The sequence below is a fragment of the Lemur catta genome, chromosome 14, assembly GCF_020740605.2.
Source record: "Lemur catta isolate mLemCat1 chromosome 14, mLemCat1.pri, whole genome shotgun sequence".
Taxonomy (NCBI): domain Eukaryota; kingdom Metazoa; phylum Chordata; class Mammalia; order Primates; family Lemuridae; genus Lemur; species Lemur catta.
Genome location: NC_059141.1, coordinates 33,282,866 through 33,302,089, shown reverse-complemented (window position 1 = coordinate 33,302,089; position 19,224 = coordinate 33,282,866). Strand labels below are relative to the sequence as shown.

Genomic DNA, 19,224 nt, shown 5'->3' with positions numbered 1-19,224 from the left:
CAATAGAGTAAGACCTCATCTCTTAAAAAAAAAAAACGAAAAACACAAAAAATTCAGTTCTCTGCCACACAGAATGTCGGCTATATCCTTGAGTTATGTATGTTAAGATAAAAAAGATGGGATTATTTAAACTTAAAAGAATGGGAAAGTTGGATACTACTTCTAAGTGTAGATATTATGTTCTATGACATAAATATATATACTTTTTTTTTTTTTCTCAATTTCTCTTTTAAGGTCTCAGCCAGTTTCTTCTCCAGTCATCCTCCAGTTTGGTCATGCAGAGACCCTTCTTCCACTGCTTTCTCTCATGGGCTACTTCAAAGACAAGGAACCCCTAACAGCCTACAATTATAAGGAACAAATGCATCGGAAGTTCCGAAGTGGTCACATTGTACCTTATGCCTCAAACCTAATATTTGTGCTTTACCATTGTAAAAATGCTAAGACTTCTGAAGAAGAATTCCGAGTGCAGTTGTTATTAAATGAAAAGGTGTTACCGTTGGCTCACTCACAAGAAACTGTTTCATTGTATGAGGATCTGAAGAACCACTACAAGGATATCCTTCAGAGTTGTCAAACCAGTGAAGAATGTGAATTAGCAAAAGTTAACAGTACATCTGATGAGCTATGAGTAACTGAAGGATGTTTTTAATTCATCAGGAATCTATACGGAGTGATTACATGCTTCTAATAGGTAGGCAATCCCTTGATTACAGAAAGCTTTTACATTACTTGAGTATTTCTGTCTTTTCACAGAAAAACATTGAGTTTTTTTGGTTTGGACATGATATGTAAGAAATAATTCTTCACTGGAGCAGCTCTGTTAAGGGGGAAAAATCTATTCAAAGAAACAGCACTGCAAATGTTTACAGAAATGAAATTCTTTCTATTTATATAAGAAATCTCACCCTGAGATAGAATATGATTTCAGAATGATACTTGAAAAGTGGAGTAACAAAATATGTCATTCGGACAATCCATAACTTGATTGAACTAAGTTTAGCAAGTTTACCAGTTGTGCTGCAGTTTAGTCTCTCTTTTCCTCAGGTAGGACAGTTCTGGTATTGTCTTTCTTAATCAGAAATATTGTGATAAACTGGGAATATCACTTTGGAAGAAAGCTATCATCTCTAGATGAAAATTTGAAACAATATTAAGAGACAGAGTCTGATCTTAAAGGATACCTTCACTCAAGCAATACAAAAAGTATAATAAATATTTTTGTTAATGTATTTATAAAATATTTGAATGCTTTTTCAGTAATTCATTTTAATCTAGTAAGTTTTGCAAGGCTATCTTAAATTACTTTATACCTATATTACATATATAACAATGGAAAGACAAAAAGGACAATTCGCAACAAGTCAGATGGGTAGAATCAAAGTTTCTTAAATCCATTGCTTTTCCATCCTGTCACTTGGCTTCTATTTTTATGTTTTCTATTATGTGAAATATATCTTTTGGTTGTTTGATTTCTTTTTCTTTTGCAAATAAAGACCTCTTCCCAGCTGGCTTAGTTTCACAGATTTAAACCTGTTTTAAAGAAATAGTTCTGAGTTCGGTCAAATGCCATGAAAGTATTTGCTGTAATAAACAAAATTCTTGTGACTTTACTACCAGATCTTTTCTGCTGTCCATATTGAAATACAGTCAATAATTGAGATAAAAGGTTGGTTGAGCAGTTTTGACCCAACCAGGAAATACAAAGCAATTTTCTTCTAATACAGATTTCCTCAAATAAATGGATTATTGTTAAAGCATTTTAATTCATATTCACTTCAAAGATGATATCTTTCAAAGAGAGATTTAAGATTTTTGTTGAAAATATGTGATTACTCTTACCAAACAATATGCAGTAAAATCTCAATTTACTGGAGTCTGCTATATTGATTTTTCAGTAATTTATTTTTAAGGGGAGAGACCATGGGAAAACAAATGTTAAGGGTATGTGTCTATGTACAAATTGTCATGGATGACTTGGATTAGGACACTTTCAGCCAAGTTTCAGCTGATAAAATTTAAAAAATCAGTTTTAGTCTTAAAAAAAACCAAACTGAAAATAGGATCTTTTTTAGCACCAAGAGTCAAAATATTTTCTAGTTAATGCTTAGTCAAGTAAATTTTTCAGTCCATAAATTAGTCATATCCTATTTTAGGGATAAGATAAAAAGATTTTAAATACTTTATCAGTAAAAATAAAACCTTGTCGCTTTCACTTTTGCAAAATATGACCGGGGGCACCTTTAAAATTATACTAACCATCAAGTTACATGACCTTGCCAATACCTTTTTGAGTAGATTTCCTGAAGTTAAAAAATGTAGCACTAATGAGTGTGTAAAAAAGACAAGTCAACAAACATTTGGGGGCTGTAAGTATAGCATATGTACTATGAAAAGATGAAGGACCATTAAGGACCATTTCAATATGGCATTCTCAGAAACTGAATTATTCCAGAATAGCAAGTATTCAGAATGGACATGAATATAGATTAATTCAAATATTCTCCTCAGTACACATGTTCTAGAAAGAAGATACAGATGTTACAGAGAAAGAATCCTGGGTTCAAGTGACATTGGGAAACTTGGGGTTCTCTTTCCTATGGAATGTCTCAGGCTTTTACCATGTTGGCGTGCATTGTTACTATAGGAGGCATTATAGTAGGTTCCTGTCTTATTTGGCATTTGAGCATTCTTTTTCAAGGAGAAACTCCTATGACTATTGTAAATGAGAATATACTTTGAAAATTTTGGGATTAAACCAACACATTCCATTTGGGTTTCTTTCAGGTGAGAGGAACCTGGCTCATGGAATTAAATACAAGTGGGGAAAAAATTATACTCATTTATAAATTAGATCAAATGAAATCGATGGGATCATTACAGTTTTATCTTTAAATACTGTTTTGTAATTTAGTTCTCATTTCTTAAAAATGGAAATGCATTTTATTAAAAATCTAAGAGTATACAACTGTATGTTGAAATTATAAAAGATGCATAGATCATTGATCTGCATATGAATGATGTTTATAAACAGATGATTAGCTGGTAAGTGCTGCTGCTGCATCAGTACACTCTATTGATTGCTTCTGCAAAGTTCTGGTGTTATTAAAAATAATTGTAAATGTGCAGACATGAAGAGAATAAAATAATGAGCACATGTATCCATCCTGCTCTATCAAAATTAAAATGGTAACGTTTGTTTTAGATCCAAATAAGCTCTTTTGTATGCCTCCATGATCCTACTGCCTTTAGTCCCTGCCTGGAGGTAGCCATCAACATAAAATTAATATTTACCATTCCACTGCATGCTTGGTTCTGGAAACTTGTAGTCTTGTGGGACCTTTAAAATTTTCTACAAAAGGTCTTATACTCTGTGTGTCATTCTTGAATGAGTAATTTATTTTAACTGCTGTATTCATTTTTCAAGACTTTTATTGATCTTGATCATTTGTTGCAAATTAATACCTTCAATTCATCAATGCCTGTTGAGTACTTTTTGTGTGCAAACACTAGACATAGTCTATGGGTGTAGAAAGATTTGTGAACCTAGTTCTTTTATTCAAGGAGTTTATCTTAAAAGACCTTAAAACAAATTTACTTGTCTGACACATTAACTGAATATTTTTGATTCTTTAATACTTTATAAAATATCAAAGACTATGAAAGTTTTATAGAAATTGCTAAATTTCATTGTTAATTAGGATTATGTAGTCATCTTTTGACTATATAAAGATGTATGTAAAAGAATTCATACAGAAATGTTGGATGGAAGGTAAGTGTGGTCCATTTTTGCTAGTGTTACAGAAGTTATGCTGTTATTCTCATTTAGGAAGTACTTAAAACTGAAGACTCTCATCAGAAAAACTAAAGATCTTATCCAGGATAGGATATATAAAGAGATGAACATTGAAAAATAATCTTTGGCTAACAAGGCTTCATTCATAATAGATGACCAAATTAGTTAAGCTACTGTTTTTTATGGTCATGTCATTGTTTTGAAGTTTCTGCTCTCCAACACATAGTCACTTAACTTGGTAGTGTTTTTGTATATAATCTTGATCTTAATTTCAACACTGAAAGAAAAACTCAATGTCTAAAGAAAAAGGTGGCTCACTTTTTCCAGGCATAATCAACTTTTATGATGCCCTTGAGTACTTTCCTTTTGTAAACTGCAAAAGTGCTGATGCATGCCCTTAAAGATTCAGAAGTTACATACAACCAAACCAGAAAAGAAAGTGTGAATTTTGGAGACAATTTCTCTAAGATGGTATTTTGTGTGGTTTCGTTAATGAAAGTTTGAATTTGGACTGTCTTTTGCCAAATGTAAGCTGAAAATAAATATTTGCATTACTATATAATTTGGTCATATCTAGCTATTGCCCTGAACTTGTGTCACAGATCATCTACTTCTTTTTCTCTCACTCACTTAAGCATTTTCTTCCACTCATCTGGCAGCCTATCTCGCTCTTAAGCATCTTCACATCAATCTGTTCAGCTATTTTTTATTCTTTATGTGTATGAATAACAGTATTTTTGAGAAAACTCTACAGCAGGAAAAGAGAGATCATGTTCTTCCAGTATTGGTAGTAAGTTGAAACGAAGATTTATAGTTTGAGCTTCATACCAGCCAACTTGGGAGGAGGTTAACTTTTAAAACTGTTTAACAATTTTATCATTACTGAAATAACACATTTTAAGATAGGATTCTTATTTCTGAAACTAGCCTCAATTCAACATCTTCTATGTACTACATTCCCAGATTTTAAACCATTCTTTAGACCAAAGCAAATATGTCCACATTTTTGTTTGTTGTTTTGGGAGGGTAAATGTTCATTCATTAAAATGATAGCCTTCTTCTTCTTCCTTTTTTTTTTTTTTATTGGAGACTGAGTCTCGCTCTGTTGCCCAGGTAGAGTGCAGTGGCGTCATCATAACTCACCACAACTTCTAAATCCTGGGCTCAAGTGGTCCTCCTGCCTTAGCCTCCTATGTCGCTGGGACTATAGTTGTGCACCACCACATCTGGCTAATTTTCTGGTTTTTGTAGAGATGGGGTCTCGCTCTTGCTCAGGCTGGTCATGAACTCTCTCTTTCTAGAAAAAAATCCAGTTTTGATGTAAATCGTATAAGTATGTAGTGGTGAAATATGTCTTTGGATACAAAGTTCTATTTAATTAATTTAAAAATGTTCTTAATTGGAGAGAAGAAGAACACTATCCACTGTGAGCTGATTTTTGTGAGGTGAGAGGTGGGGATCCAGTTTCAATCTTCTGCATTGATTGAATTTCCCAGCACCATTTATTGAATAGGGATTCTTTTCCCCGGTGTATGTTTTGTTTGCTTTGTCAAAGATTAGATGACAATTTGAGGATGGTTTCACGTCTGGGTTCTCAGTCCTGTGCCACAGTTGTATGCCTCTGTTCTTGTACCAGTACCCTGCTGTTTTGGTTACTGTAGCCTTATAGTATAGCTTGAAGTCTGGTAGACTGATCCCCTCCCAATTTGTTCTTAAGGTGCTTTGACTGTACGGGGTCTTCTCTGGTTCCATACTGGATTGATCCGGATAAGAAGCTTCTGGGGGAGCATCTTTTTGGAGCACTTAACCTCTACCTCAGCTCAGGGCAATAATAATCCACTGAGTGGATTATTATTGCTCTTGGATAATCCTATACTAAAATCTTGCTTATGACATAAATCAGGCAAATTGTTTCCCAAAGCAAACAAGTACAGGCTGTCTACCTGATCTTCTGTCTTGTGCAAGTCGCCTTTTTCCCCATTGAGATCAACTGCTAATTTTCTATTTTGGGCCAAATGACAGTCCCATAGCAGAGTGTGCGGTTTGCAATGTCTTGGAACTGAGGGAGAGGGGCTGAGGCTTTTGTACCTTGACTCAAAAATCTAAAGAGGCCTGGTGAAAGCCATCCCCACTTGGGTCAAGACGTTCTGACCTGGCTGTGACCAAAGCAAAACCAGGGACAACTCCAAGAACACCTCCTCCCTTGATGCCCTCTCTTATTTGCTGGCTGTGGATAATGAAACCTCTCTCCTCCCTCTTCCCTCTCCTTGACACCCTGGCTCAGGATGGATCAGGGTCAAGGGCAAAGGCATCAACATGAAGAGGGAAGGAGTTAAGCTCTGACTGAGTAGGGGACAGGTTTGAGGTGCAAGGAGTCAAGGGCTTGAGTTGTTCTTGTGATTATAATGAATTAACTTCAATCGGGGTCACCCTTGGGGTGAGGTAGGGTTTTAACATTTATAACCAGTGCCTAGCTCATAATAGGGGATCAATAAAATACAGTCAGTCCTCTGTATGTATCCATGGGTTCTGTATCTATTGATTCAACCAATGCGGATTGAAAATATTCTTGTTTAAAAAACATCTGTACTCACATGTATGGGCTTTTTTCCTTGCCATTCCCTGAACAATACAGTGTAACACTATTTACTGTAGCATTTATTAATACATTGTCTTAGGTATTATATGTAATCTAGAGCTGATTTAAAGTATACAGGAGGTTCTGCTTAGGTTATATGCAAATACTGTGCCATCTTACATCAGGAACTTGAGCATCCTTGGATTTTGTTATCTGTGGAAGGTCCTGGAACTAATCCCCCAAGGATACCAAGGCTAGTTGTATATGTTGAATGAGTTGAATGAGCTAAAGTTCTGAGCCTGGTAGAGTGCTTGCTCCTGGCTCTGTCTTCCGGCTTTTTCTTTCCCTCTGGCAGGCTTATTGAGGCCAGGAGCCACAAGGCTTGCACTCACCTCCTGAGAATGCCTTGACCAGCAGAGTTCTAGGTAAGCTACACCGATTGTCTAGAATATGTTGCTTCTTTGCTAACTTGCTGGTTCTTTCCAGATTCTCTTTTTCTTACTGTTAACAGTAGTCAGATCCAGAAAACCAGGATGTGGACTTTGGGAGGAAGGGGCTGGGGAGCTGCTTTGCACTTAAGCCCCAGGGCTGCTTTCAGCCATGTGAAAGGGATCTTCCCTACCCGCCAGTCCAGCTCACCAGGGTCCGCACAGGCATTCAGGCCAAAGTCTTGCAACATGCATTTGTTGCATGGCCTTGTCCTTTGTGCTTTTGTTTGTGTTTCTCTCAATAACATCAGGAGAGAAGGGGTTCAAGGTAAGGGGAGGAGAAGGAGAGAGGCATTTGAAATCCTGAGTCCCTGCCATCCCCCTCTATGTAAATGTCTGCTCCTTTTTATTAAATAACTTACGTTATTTATGGAAATCTGGGGGAAGGCTGTGGTCAGAAGCTGAAATATCGTCCATCTGCATGCCAACTTATGTTCCATTCATTTCAGCCGGGCTGGCAGGCAAGAAAGAATAGCAAAAGGAGTGAACAGATTGTGTGCTTACTCTGTACGAGGCCCTGGGTCTTTGAACTTCACGGTAACCCATGAGGTAGATACTGTTACGATCTCCATTTACAGATGAGGAAAATGAGGCTCAGAGAGGTACCTTGTCCAGGATCAGAATTTGTCCAAGGTCTAGGAGACAAATTCCAGCAATCTGACTCGAGCCAGTGTTCTTAGCCACCATGTTTGTCTCCCTCGTCTTCACATGCACAGTGAGGAACAGCCGACACGTGCTTACCGCGGCCCAGCCTGCCTGCTATACAAAAGGAGTTTGCTTCTGAGGGTGGAAAGAAGTTCAACTGCCTCGAAGAACACCAGTCACTCTGCACAACTGATGTTTGGGATTCCACCGTTAGGTTTCCTTTCGACTTAAAGCTTTGTCCAGTACATCAAGTGACACACCAAACTCCACCCATGATTTCCTCAGCATGAAAGGATCAATTAGATATTTTCCTGAGTGGAGTGTTTATTGCTGTTACCTAAAGAGAGTTGCCTTTTGGGTTTAATCATTATTTGTCTTCATAGAAATTACCTAAATCTGAGTTTCATGGTTTGTCCATCATTTCGAAACATTTATTGATCAGTATAAATAGCAACCTTTTGTAGCACTTATTTATCATTTTGGAAAGGACATTGACCTAGATAATTATTTTTATCTGGAAAGTTTCAGCAAGAGGGCTGAGGAATCTGACTATGGTAGCACAACCCAAAACCAGAGGGATTGTTGTATTTCTGTTCTCAGTGAACTAGTGTTTTGCTGGCACTAAAAATGAATTTCAGTCCAGGGTGATAAGTCGGTCAGCCAAGGGACAAGAATACCATGTTTCTTTTCAATCCAATGGGGTGCCCTTGGAAATCACTAGTGGCTGTCCACGAAGGAGGAAAGGCACAGAGAAGCCCTGTATTTGCCAGAATTATAATGCACATTAAGTTGATTTTTTTAAAAGTCCCTGGAATATATTCAAGGAACTATTTTAAGGAATAACATCCTTATATGCCAAGCACATATATCTTTAGCATATAAAATGACTTCGTTTTTCACACAAAATTGGCCTTTAAAGACGACTCGTTTGAACTTTGCTGAGCTAGAAGGGGGAGGCTCAAATGTTCTTCACTTCTCCCTCCTTTCCTTCCAGACATTTGTGAATGTCAACTAAAACGGATTCATTCTCAGAGGCTCCATCCAAGATACTGTGCAATAATACAAGTTACAACTATGTCAAAGGTTGCAGCAAAGTAGGATCATAAAGAAAAAAAGTAATTGGTAGGGTTGTTTCCAAGTTGAACAGTAAAGGATTTACTGTCCATCTCTGGAGTAGAGGTTAGTTTCTAATATTCATTTTCCAATGGCATTTTTCACAGAAAGCTGGGAAATCTATTGTTTCCCAGGTGGTAATCCCACACACGTTTTAGTAGAATTACTCTAAATGAAGCCTAGAATTTGAGCTTCATACTTCAGGCCTTGACTGAGAACTTACCAAGGCTCCACTCCCATGCTAGGCACTGGGAAAATCAAGACTTGGACCCTATCTCTGGACACTCCTGGTCTTCTGGAGGAGACAGGCCCTTAAGGAGGTAATTGCACTAAACTGTGCAAGTGCCGTAGTAGAGGCATGTCATGAGCACCTCTTCCTGGGATGCTTGGAGACACCTTCCTCCATCAGGCAACTCGAGCTGAGCTAGGAAGGCCAAGTAGTATTCGCAGGGTGAGAAGGGGCACGTAGCACCAGTCTCAGCGTGGTGAAGACCTGTGTTTAGGGAACTGCAAGAGTATTTCTATTAATCTCATGATTATAAAACTATAATACTCTTGATCTAGCTCTGCACAATAACAATTACTGCAATTATTAGTTTTCTTGAGAAGTATAAAAACAGGGCTTTGTGTTTGGACACATCTACCTTCCAATCCTGATTCTACTATGTACCTGCTGAGTAATCTTGAAACTCTTACGGTCTCTCTCTGAGCCTCAGTTTTCTTACTTGTAAAATTAGCTTACTACTTATTTTTTGTGGTTTTCTATAGGTAGCAAAAGATAGCATATGTAAAGACATAACAAGTAGGATTGCCAGATTTGGCAAATAAGACAGGACACCTGGCCAGGCATGGTGGCTCACACCTATAATCCCAGCACGTTGGGAGGCGGAGGTGGGAGGCTTGCTTGAGGCCAGAAGTTTGAGACCAGCCTGGGCAACATAGCAAGACCCTGTCTCTAAAAAAAAAAAAAACCTAAATAAATAAATTAGTCCTAGCTACTCCGGAGGTTGAGGGGGAAGGTCTCTTGACAGTGAGCAATGATTATGCCACTGCACTCTAGCCTACGTGACAAAGTGAGACCCTGTCTCCAAAAAAAAAATGACCCAAATATTACATGGGACATACTTTCACTGAACAATTATGTGTTGTTTATTTGAAATTCAAACTTAACTGGGCATCCTATATTATTTTATCTAATAATAAATGCTAGTAATATTTTATTTAATAATGCTAATAAGTTGAGTGAACTGTAACTCAATAAGTTACTGGTACAATCAGTAATTATTATGCTGGGGAAGAAATGGGAAGAATTGGGAAATCATTGTTAGGAGCCAATTTTTTTAGCAAAAGAGAAAAGACCTGCAACTCTGAAATCAAAGATATTAAGTAAAATATTTGTGATCTTAAACTTGAATTCGAAATAGTATGAACTTGTGATTTATTTTTTTCTCTCTGAAAAATACATGTTTTGGAGCTCTGTCCACTGAAAAGACCAAAGAACAATGATAACGCAGTAGCAATTACCAGATGGTATTCTCTAAATATCATTCCCTCTAGAAGGAATGTTGGGGAAATGGCTGATTCCTGGTCTGGAGAAGGAGTGCAGAAGATGAACCTGGCATATCATTTGTGCTGAAAGCAAGGAAGTGCTCACAGACAATGGAGTCATGTCAAAATGATTGGAGCCAATCCGCGGGGCCTTCAAACTGGCCATAGATGAGACAATTGAGCATCAAAAAGAATAACTATGATTGATTGAAACTCATTGAATATAGAAAAATCTATGAATTAAAAATAAGACTGAAAAAATACATATCCAAAACAAATGAACCAAGACTGTTTACCATTGGAGGTAGCTAGTGCTCTAACATCACACTTTGAAAATTGGTCATTAAAGGGGGAAGAAATGAAACACTTACCTTGCTTTGCACAAACTGCAGTCTTATTTGTGAAGCTGCCACACTCATCTGGAACTGCTCAATTGAAAACATTATTTTACATGCAAGAGAAGCCCTTCTGTGCTGAAGTCCCTTTGTTGGGTTTCTGTTATATACAACTGAATCTAATTGTAACTGATCCAACATACATAAATGGAACTCTCCATTTTTTGACAAATGAGGTTGCTTTTTCCCCAAAGAGCTAGAATCCCTTCAATCTTTCCTCACTGTACAGTTTCTTGCCTTCTGCCAATCCCCTTCATCGAAATAATAATTATAAATCAGGGGTGCATAATTTCAGCTCAGGAGAGGTACTGGACAGATTCTTGGTTTACAAGAATTAAGTAAAATTTCCATGGCAGCCTTTCCATACTGAAGGTATTAAGAGAAGATATAAAAAATGTATTTTAAGGATGATGGGGAGGAGAAGACTGGGGGTATTAACTTCAGATTCAGATTCAACTAATATTTAGTCAAAGATGCTTTGGGCCAGGCCTTTTGTTAGGAGATTTCATGTACATTATCTGATTTCATCCCCGGTGATTTAATCTCAGGACTCCAATTTAGCTATGTGTTTGCCTTTCCTTCATCAAAGTTTCATTAATTATAAATGAGATATTGACATTGTACCTTATTTTTTTTTTATCACTACCCTTCTCTAGAGGTGCTAATGAAAAGAAAGGTAGCAGAAGCTAAATCAGAGAAGCCCATTGTAGCAGGCAGAGTAATGGCCTCCCCAAAGATGTCTACAGCCCTGAAACCTATGAACCCTTTAGATTACCTGGCAAAGGGGAATTAAGGTAGCAGATAGAGTTAGGGTTGCTAATTAACTGACTTTAAGAGAGGTGTTATAGATTAGCTGGGATTAACCAGGTGGGCCCAACATAATCACAAAAGTCCTTAAATTGGAAGAGGAAGGCAGGAGAGGTCAGAGTGATGCACTGGCCTGAGAACTCGACCAGTAGCTGCTGGCTTTGAAGATGGCAGAGGACCATGTGCCAGGGATGTGAGTGGCTTCTAGAAGCAGGAAAAATTCTCTCCTAGAGCTCCCAGAAGAGAGTGCAGCCCTGCTGACACCTTGATTTTAACCCAACGAGACCCATTTCAGACTTCTGGCCTGCAGACTGTAAGAAAATAACCGTGAGTTGTTTTAAGCCACCAAGGTTGTGCTAATATTTTAGAGCAGCAGTAGGAAACTAATACGCCTGTGCATGGCCAGAAAGTGAGAGGAAAAAAATTATTCCACAGATGGCTAGCAGATTTGTGAAGACAGTGGAGTTCACAGCAGTCAATGCAATAGTGGCCTGTCATTACCGTACCTGAAAATTGTTGTCAAGATTTAATGAGGCACTGGCTGACAACAGCATTGGGGAGAGCCATTCTTTGTAGGACATAAAAATAAGGGGTAAGCAGATCAGAGAAGTCTAAGAAGTTACTAGAGATACCAGGTGCAACTCCTCAGTCCTAAAGCCAGGGCATGCTTTGACAATGAAGTACTGAAATAACCCAAACTTTGACACTATGTTGTTCTTTCTACAATCCTTCCTATCCATGATCACAACCTCTAAATGAGGGGTAAAAAATGTTTTATTTTATATCTACATTTTTTCTTTTGTAGGCCAGCTGTTTCTCCTTTATACAGAACACCTAAAAAACGAAACTAAAAGAAAAAATTTAGTAGGATCTGTCTCTATTAATTTTTTTCCTAGTACTTTTCATTTTCTGAGTACACGATGGGCGCTTGAATTCTGCACACTGTGGTACCTTTTCCTACCAGGAAAGTTTTCTCCTGCTGTTCATTTATTGCTTCTGTTTGTTTTGGCCTGTGTTTCAGGAATAACTATTGTCTTTCTGTTGAATCTCTAGTCGCTGCCCTACATATTCATCATATTTGCACCTCTGTTTTTTCTCATGCTTCTTGGGAGTTCTTCTGCAGGTTACTCTCCAAATCACTGCTTTCAGTTTTCTTCCCTGTCAGTGTGATGGTTTAATTCTGTGCTTGTATTTACAGTGTTCTTCAAACAATCATTCCGTTATCTCATACAGTTCTCTTGATTTTTGACTCATCTAGCCCCCTTTTCATGTTTGTTGTCTTATCATATTTCATCTTTTATTTCAAAAGATCCACATTTTCTTAAATCTTATTGAGAATGCAGATGTGGTTTTCTAAAAATTATAGTTTCCTATAAAAATATTTTCCTAACATTTATTCTTGAGTGTCAGATTTTCCATTGTTTATATTTTATAATGTTTTATAGATTTCCCCCACCACTTAAAAAATTTTAATTGTCCTTGAAGAAGGAGGGCTGTACGCAGCCCTGGTAAATGCCGGCCGTCATGGGGAAATGATCAGTGTTAGAATCCTCCATTTGCATCTTAGATCGGAAGACTGGAGTTGCAAACCACTTAGCTCATCTTTCTGATAGCTTGTTGCTTTTTATTTATTCTGCATCTGTTCATTGTAAGGGATAGATCCCTGAATTTTAGGAGATGGGGCTTCTGATCTTCAAAACTGATCCGCCCTGCCGCCAGGGAAGAAACATGGCCAGCAGTGTGTGGTTCAGCTGGTGTTCACCCGCACCCCGACTTAGAGCCCCTCTGCTAGTCTCTGGGCTTCTCAGTCCAGGCTTTGGTACATGGACATTCTTCCTGACAGCCAGCAGATGGCTGAGTGACATTTCTAGTTTTTAATGCCACCGTAGCTCTTTCATCTCCTTTCTTTGGGTCCATGAGTGTTTTAATAGGAAGAAAAAGGAAGGGCAGTCGATGCTGCTTGGTTTCTGCCCTCCGGAAGCCTTGGCTGAGAATCCGTGGAAACTTTTCTGCTGGGCTTTCAGAAACTTTTCCTACTTTCTAATTTGCCTTGACTCCAAAATATGAGCCCTTTGCTCAGCTATCCTGGTTTCTCCCCCTTCCCTCTGAAATGCCACCCTCATTCCATAGCCACCCTCTTCATAGAAGTTTCATAGGTTGGGCTTCTGCAAAGCTGACTCTGAGATAGAGATTAGGGTGCAGGGGGTGTACTAGGGAGTTGCTTGGGATCAACAGTTGTGGAAGGAACAGCAGGAAGCAGGATTAGGCAGAAGTCGAACTGAGATACAATCCTCACGAAGGCCTCAGGTTACCCCAGAAAGAATTCTGTTCGTTTTATTTATTTATTTATTTATGAGACGGGGTCTTGCTCTGTCGCCCAGGCTGGAGTGCAGTGGCACAATCATAGTTCACTGTAACCTTGAACTCCTGGGCTCAAGTAATCCTCCCAGCTCAGTCTCCCAAGTCACTGGGATTACAGGCATGAGTCACAACACCGGGCTGGGATAGCCTTTTAGATGTCTGGAGTTGGACAAGAAGCCAGGACTTTATATCCTCAAATGATCATTCTATAGATATGGGCTGCCCTTGAAGGAGGCATGACCTTAGGTAAGGCAGTTTAAACAGGGTTGATGCCACGGACTGTCTTCCAGCAGCACTCCTCGTCGCTCAGGGAATAAATCCTTCATTCCCGAGGTGGGGCCTCGGTGGTATAGCACAGCCTACACGAGGCAGGCATTACCTGAGACAGGCCAATACTTTGGCTTCTGGGGTCTAAAGGAACTGAGTTGAAATAACACTGAGTGCCACCCTTCATGAATTGATCAAGGTACAAGGGCAAGATTATAAACTTTTTGCAATAGATTAGAGTAAGATAATAACCAGCTGGCCTTAAATTAGAACCGTAATTGTTCAGAGTCCTTCAGGCTAAAAATATCTTTGATGACAATTCGTGAAGAAATTATAGGCTAGCACTAGATAAATATAATTCTCCACTAGGAAGTGGCTAAAGCTAATTAGCAGCCACCTGTTTTGAGAGATAAAGAATTAATACAGAGACTCCTGGGCTTTTAAGAAAACGTGTGTTATCTCTATAACCTCCCTACGTGTTATGCAAGAGTCAGGAACTGATCACAGACTTTAAGTGCCTATGGGATGGATTCCTACTGCACTCAACTGTAGGTGAATTCCCCATTTACGTGCTGTCACGCTGTGGGTCAGCAAGGCCACAACACATGGAGACTATGATTGAGTTGCTGGGTATGTGCTTCCTCAGAGGCAAAGCCTCCGTAAGCCTCAAGGCTCACAAACCCGCACACCTGCAAGGTCAAGGAGCCGCACAGGGAGCAGAGTGGCCAGTGTCCGTGATGAACTGCAACAGGGACATCCCATTAAGGGGTGGCCCTTCCTCAGCACCGGTTCCTCACTGTGTCCATGTGGGACATGGGCCTGATGCTGCCATATCCTTTGATTTCTCAAGAAAAACTGGAAATGCAGATTTCTATGTGAAATACCCAAATTTTTTTAGTGTAAGAAATTAATTCGGATTAAAACAACAGCAACAACTGTGTGAGCCAAACAATAAATGTCTGAAGGTGAAGTCAGGCCCGTGAGCTGCCAGATTATGACGTGTGAGTCAAATGTTTTATCAGAAACCTTTTTGGTGAGGTTAGTCAGAGTTAATGTATAAACAGAATGACGCCATGGTTTATGGTAGCAGCACACTGTTATTTAAATAAACGGACAACACCAAGAATGTTGGCAACGTGCATTATAAGGATCGTAACTCTATATTTGTTTATATTTGGCAATAATGCAGGTCAGCAAAAAACTTTAAGGCTTTTGAGCAAAGGCCATTATAAAATATTCAGAGACCAAAAATCTAATGCTATTTGACCTTCAAAGTCGGTAGTGGCATGTACACATACTATTTCATATGAGCAATCTCTTTGCCCCACCTTGATTTTCTGCTCATTATAGATTGGTCCGATCCTGAGTCCTGACCCAAGGCACACACATCAGAACTCCCTGAGGATGGCCCTCTCTGGGGTGATTTTTTCCCCCCAGTAAGGATCTGATGGCCCAGAAACTGAAGTGGGAAAATAGATAGCTGATCCATGCAGCGCTGGGGAAGGGCAAAGTCAGTACGTTGAAAAATCAGGGGATTGAGGGAGTCTAGCAAGGCAGCGAATGTATTTTTCATTTCTTTTTATTAATTATATTCTGGAGGTTTTGAAAACTAAATTTTAACACATTGCGGAAATGTGTGAGCTTTTCATTTAGCATGACAGAAGAGGCAAGTGAAGCAAAAATATGGGTGATGAATATGAAGGCTGAATTTGCTAAGATGCTTTGGGATGCCTGTGGTAAAAGTCCTTCCATGCTAACGTTAGCCAAAAGGGTGACTTACGGCCTCAAGCAGCTGAGAAGTCCAGGAGTGCATCCAGCCTCAGGCACAGCTGAATCCAAGGGCTCAGACAATGTCACCAGGGTCATGTCTTTTTCACCTCTTGGGTCTTTTCCCCCCTTCTTCTCTTATCCTGTCTTTCACTGCATTAGCTACATTTTATTTTTTCCATGCCCATCTTCTATTGTTTTATATATATGTGTGTGTATATAAATCCATAATTTGTATTTTCAACAAAGTCTAAATTTAATCAATATCCATCTTCAAACAATAAAGATGCTACTTTTACTTCTCTCCACACTCTTCCCCCCAACTCACATGTTACCTAGTCTCTGAAATTTTAGTTCGGGCTTGTTTTTAAACATGTAATTTTTTAAATACTTATTATTCACTTTGATTTTCCTACTCTATTTTAAGTTATTTTCTCACTGGGACTTTTTGCATTCTTTCTTTAAATTCATTTCTTTTCTTGCTGGAGTCTACCCTAGTGTAGTTCTTTCAGAGAGAAGCGTTGGATGATAAACAGAAAGTATTTGTATGCCTGAAAATATCTTTATTTTGTCTTTATACTTGGATGATAATTTGGCTTGATATAGAATTCTGGACCCAAAATTACTTTTTTTGCCTTCTAGCCTCCCGAGTTGCTGATAATGTCATTTTTGTTTCTTATAGGTATTGTATCTTTTCCTTCTGATAGTTTTTAGAACATTCCCTTTATCTCTGATGCTCTGGAATTTTACATGATTATCTGTGGGTATGTGCTCAATCTATTCTGCTATATACTTAATAGGAATCTTCAATTTGAAGACTCATTTTTTTTTTCCTTTAGTTGTAGGGCATTCCTGCTAGTACCTCTTCAATATTATCTCTTCACTAGTCTTTCCATTTTGTGCTTTGGATGCTCCATTAACTATATATTGAAGTGTCTGGATGTGTCCTCTTTGAACTTTTCTTTAGTATTTTCATTTTCTTTATCTCTTTGAGCTGCATTCTGGTAGATAAACGTTGTTTAACTTTCCAGTTTATTCATTCGCTCTTCGGCAGTAAAGAAGCTGCTCTTAAGTTCATCTATTAAATTTTTTTAAATTTTAATAACTGTATTTTTCACTTTAACATTTCTAGCTGGTTCTATTGTCATAATGCATGTGCTGCTTTCAAACTTCCTGGAGTTTCATGGCTTTTATTCCCACCTAAATTTATTTCTTTGAGGATTTTGAAAACATCCTCACCAGGGAGCTTGCTCTCCAGCATGGTATTCGTAGTTACCAAACAATAAAAGTTTGTCTATGAATGGATTAAATTGAAATAAATGTCCCAAAAGCTAGAAGCTTCTAGGGGAGGGAAAAGAAAAAAATGTCCTTCTCTTTTTCTGTTTTCTATCTTCTCAAAGGATAGCACATTGGAATGACACAGAGGGATTTCCAAAATGCATTTTACTTAGTTAGAAAATTGTTGTAAGAAATTATATTCTGGCCAGGCGCGGTGGCTCACACCTGTAGTCCTAGCACTCTGGGAGGCTGAGGCGAGTGGATGGCTCAAGGTCAGGAGTTCGAGACCAGCCTGAGCAAGAGCAAGGCCCCGTCTCTACTAAAAAATAGAAAGAAATTATCTGGACAACTAAAAATATATAGAAAAAATTAGCCGGGCATGGTGGCGCATGCCTGTAGTCCCAGCTACTTGGGAGGCTGAGGCAGCAGGATTGCTTGAGCCCAGGAGTTTGAGGTTGCTGTGAGCTAGGCTGACACCACGGCACTCTAGCCAGGGCAAAAGAGCAAGACTCTGTCTCCAAAAAAAAAAAAGAAAGGAAGGAAGGAAGGAAGGAAGGAAGGAAGGAAGGAAGGAAGGAAATAAATAAATTATATTCCTCCAGAGAAGAACTAGAAAGTTATTTTCCTTTTTCTCCCATTCAAACTGTGATAAAAAGCCCAAAGGATGCATAAACCAAGAAATGTCGGTCGTGCTCAAAAGTTTGTAGGTGAAATATTGTGACAAAGCAGACTTAGATAAGAAATACATACACACACATACACACACACACACAAAATGCACTGGTTATGACTCTTGGCATTCACAAATTTGCAATCAGAAGCTTCAATACCTACACAAAACCAGTTACAAGAAGTGAGAGTGGACTTGGTCTTTCACAGCTGAAATCTGAGGTCAGTAATCAGGAAGAGTCGTACTTTGAATTTGGAAGGTGTTTAATTAGCTTTTCCCTCTTTATTAACAATTTTAATTTGCCACCTGAGCCTCATTGGGAGGGTATACTAGTAATTGAGTTTCTCAAGGCTGCATCGAGAAGCCTCAAGTTTTGCTTTATTGTTGCTCAATATGGAATAAAACAAAACATGAAACAAGCGGTTCTGATCAGGTGGAATGAACATTTAGGCCTGCTAATGTGGAAGCAGCCTATTATAGGCAGATTTCACAAAAATGAAATGTATCGTTGCTCTGATAATTTCATCATTGCTAACTCTATTTCCCACCACATGGTATTTTACTCTGTAAAGTTTGATTTTCTTATTATTTGAATCATAAGATGTTTAGACATAGAACATCTTGGAATAATCACTGACAAATTAGACTTTTGTCTAACAACTTGGAAATACCATGGAGAAAGAGGGAACACCATTGAACTGTTTTGTTTGCTATGACTTTCTTGCTTTTGAGTAACTTACCTCCTATATCACTTTATAAGCCATGCATTTTGCCAGCAATAGATTGGCAGTATTAAATGACAGACTTAAGTGGCTGTTTGGTTTTTTTTTTCTATGTGTCTGTTGGAAAACTGTTCTGTCAAGAATTCATTCCAGAGAAAACAAATTTATCAAGAAGCAGGCAGCTTGCTTCATATTGTAACCAGAGGCACTATCAGAATATTTTAGTTAAGTGGAAAACCTGTTTTACAAGTGGATTTTCATTGTGTTTTGAGGAAATTTTTTATACCAAGTGAATCAGCAAAAATATTTTCTAAATCCTTTTGAAACCACAAATCAAAGTTACTAATGATATGATAAAATTTCATTCTGTTAAAAAATTTCTTCTGCAGTAAAAATGATGGATATATGTTCAATGTATGTATACATTTTATCTATTTAAGTGAATTGCTATGCTGTATGAACCACTGGCTTTACGCACCAGCTTAGAACACAGCTTTTCAAAGGTTTATTTTAAAGCCTGGGAAAACCAAACATACCCATTACCAAACTTTCTCCATCTAGTCTGTGAAGTGAATTGCTTCATTGAAACCTGAATGTTGTTTCTAACAGAACCCCTTATTATACTTTGGTTCTAAATGGTTAGTCAGTTTTAGAATTTTCCAAGGGATCAGAGAACTGACTCACGCTTTCTGAGCACTTTGGACTAGGGATGATTTTTTTATTTGACTCACAAACCTGAAATTACTCTGGTCTTGAATAGGGCCACCAGGCTTGCCCTGGCAGATTTGA

General features: G+C 38.3%; 1 protein-coding gene across 3 annotated transcripts in view; it reads left to right on the top strand.

The window, feature by feature from the left end:
* The window catches only part of MINPP1 (multiple inositol-polyphosphate phosphatase 1), a 65,132-nt gene that overhangs the window by 34,546 nt on the left and 11,362 nt on the right, over positions 1-19,224 (top strand). Inside the window, exon 5 of one of the 3 annotated variants that reach the window (XR_006739128.1) lies at positions 235-694. Coding sequence is in view for 2 of the 3 variants with exons in the window: in XM_045567936.1 (XP_045423892.1) it covers positions 235-631 (397 nt within the window). In the remaining variant the exon portion in view is untranslated. Of the gene's footprint in view, positions 1-234; positions 1,614-19,224 lie in introns of those variants that run through there. The other 2 variants (XM_045567936.1, XM_045567937.1) reach the window with 2 other exon arrangements.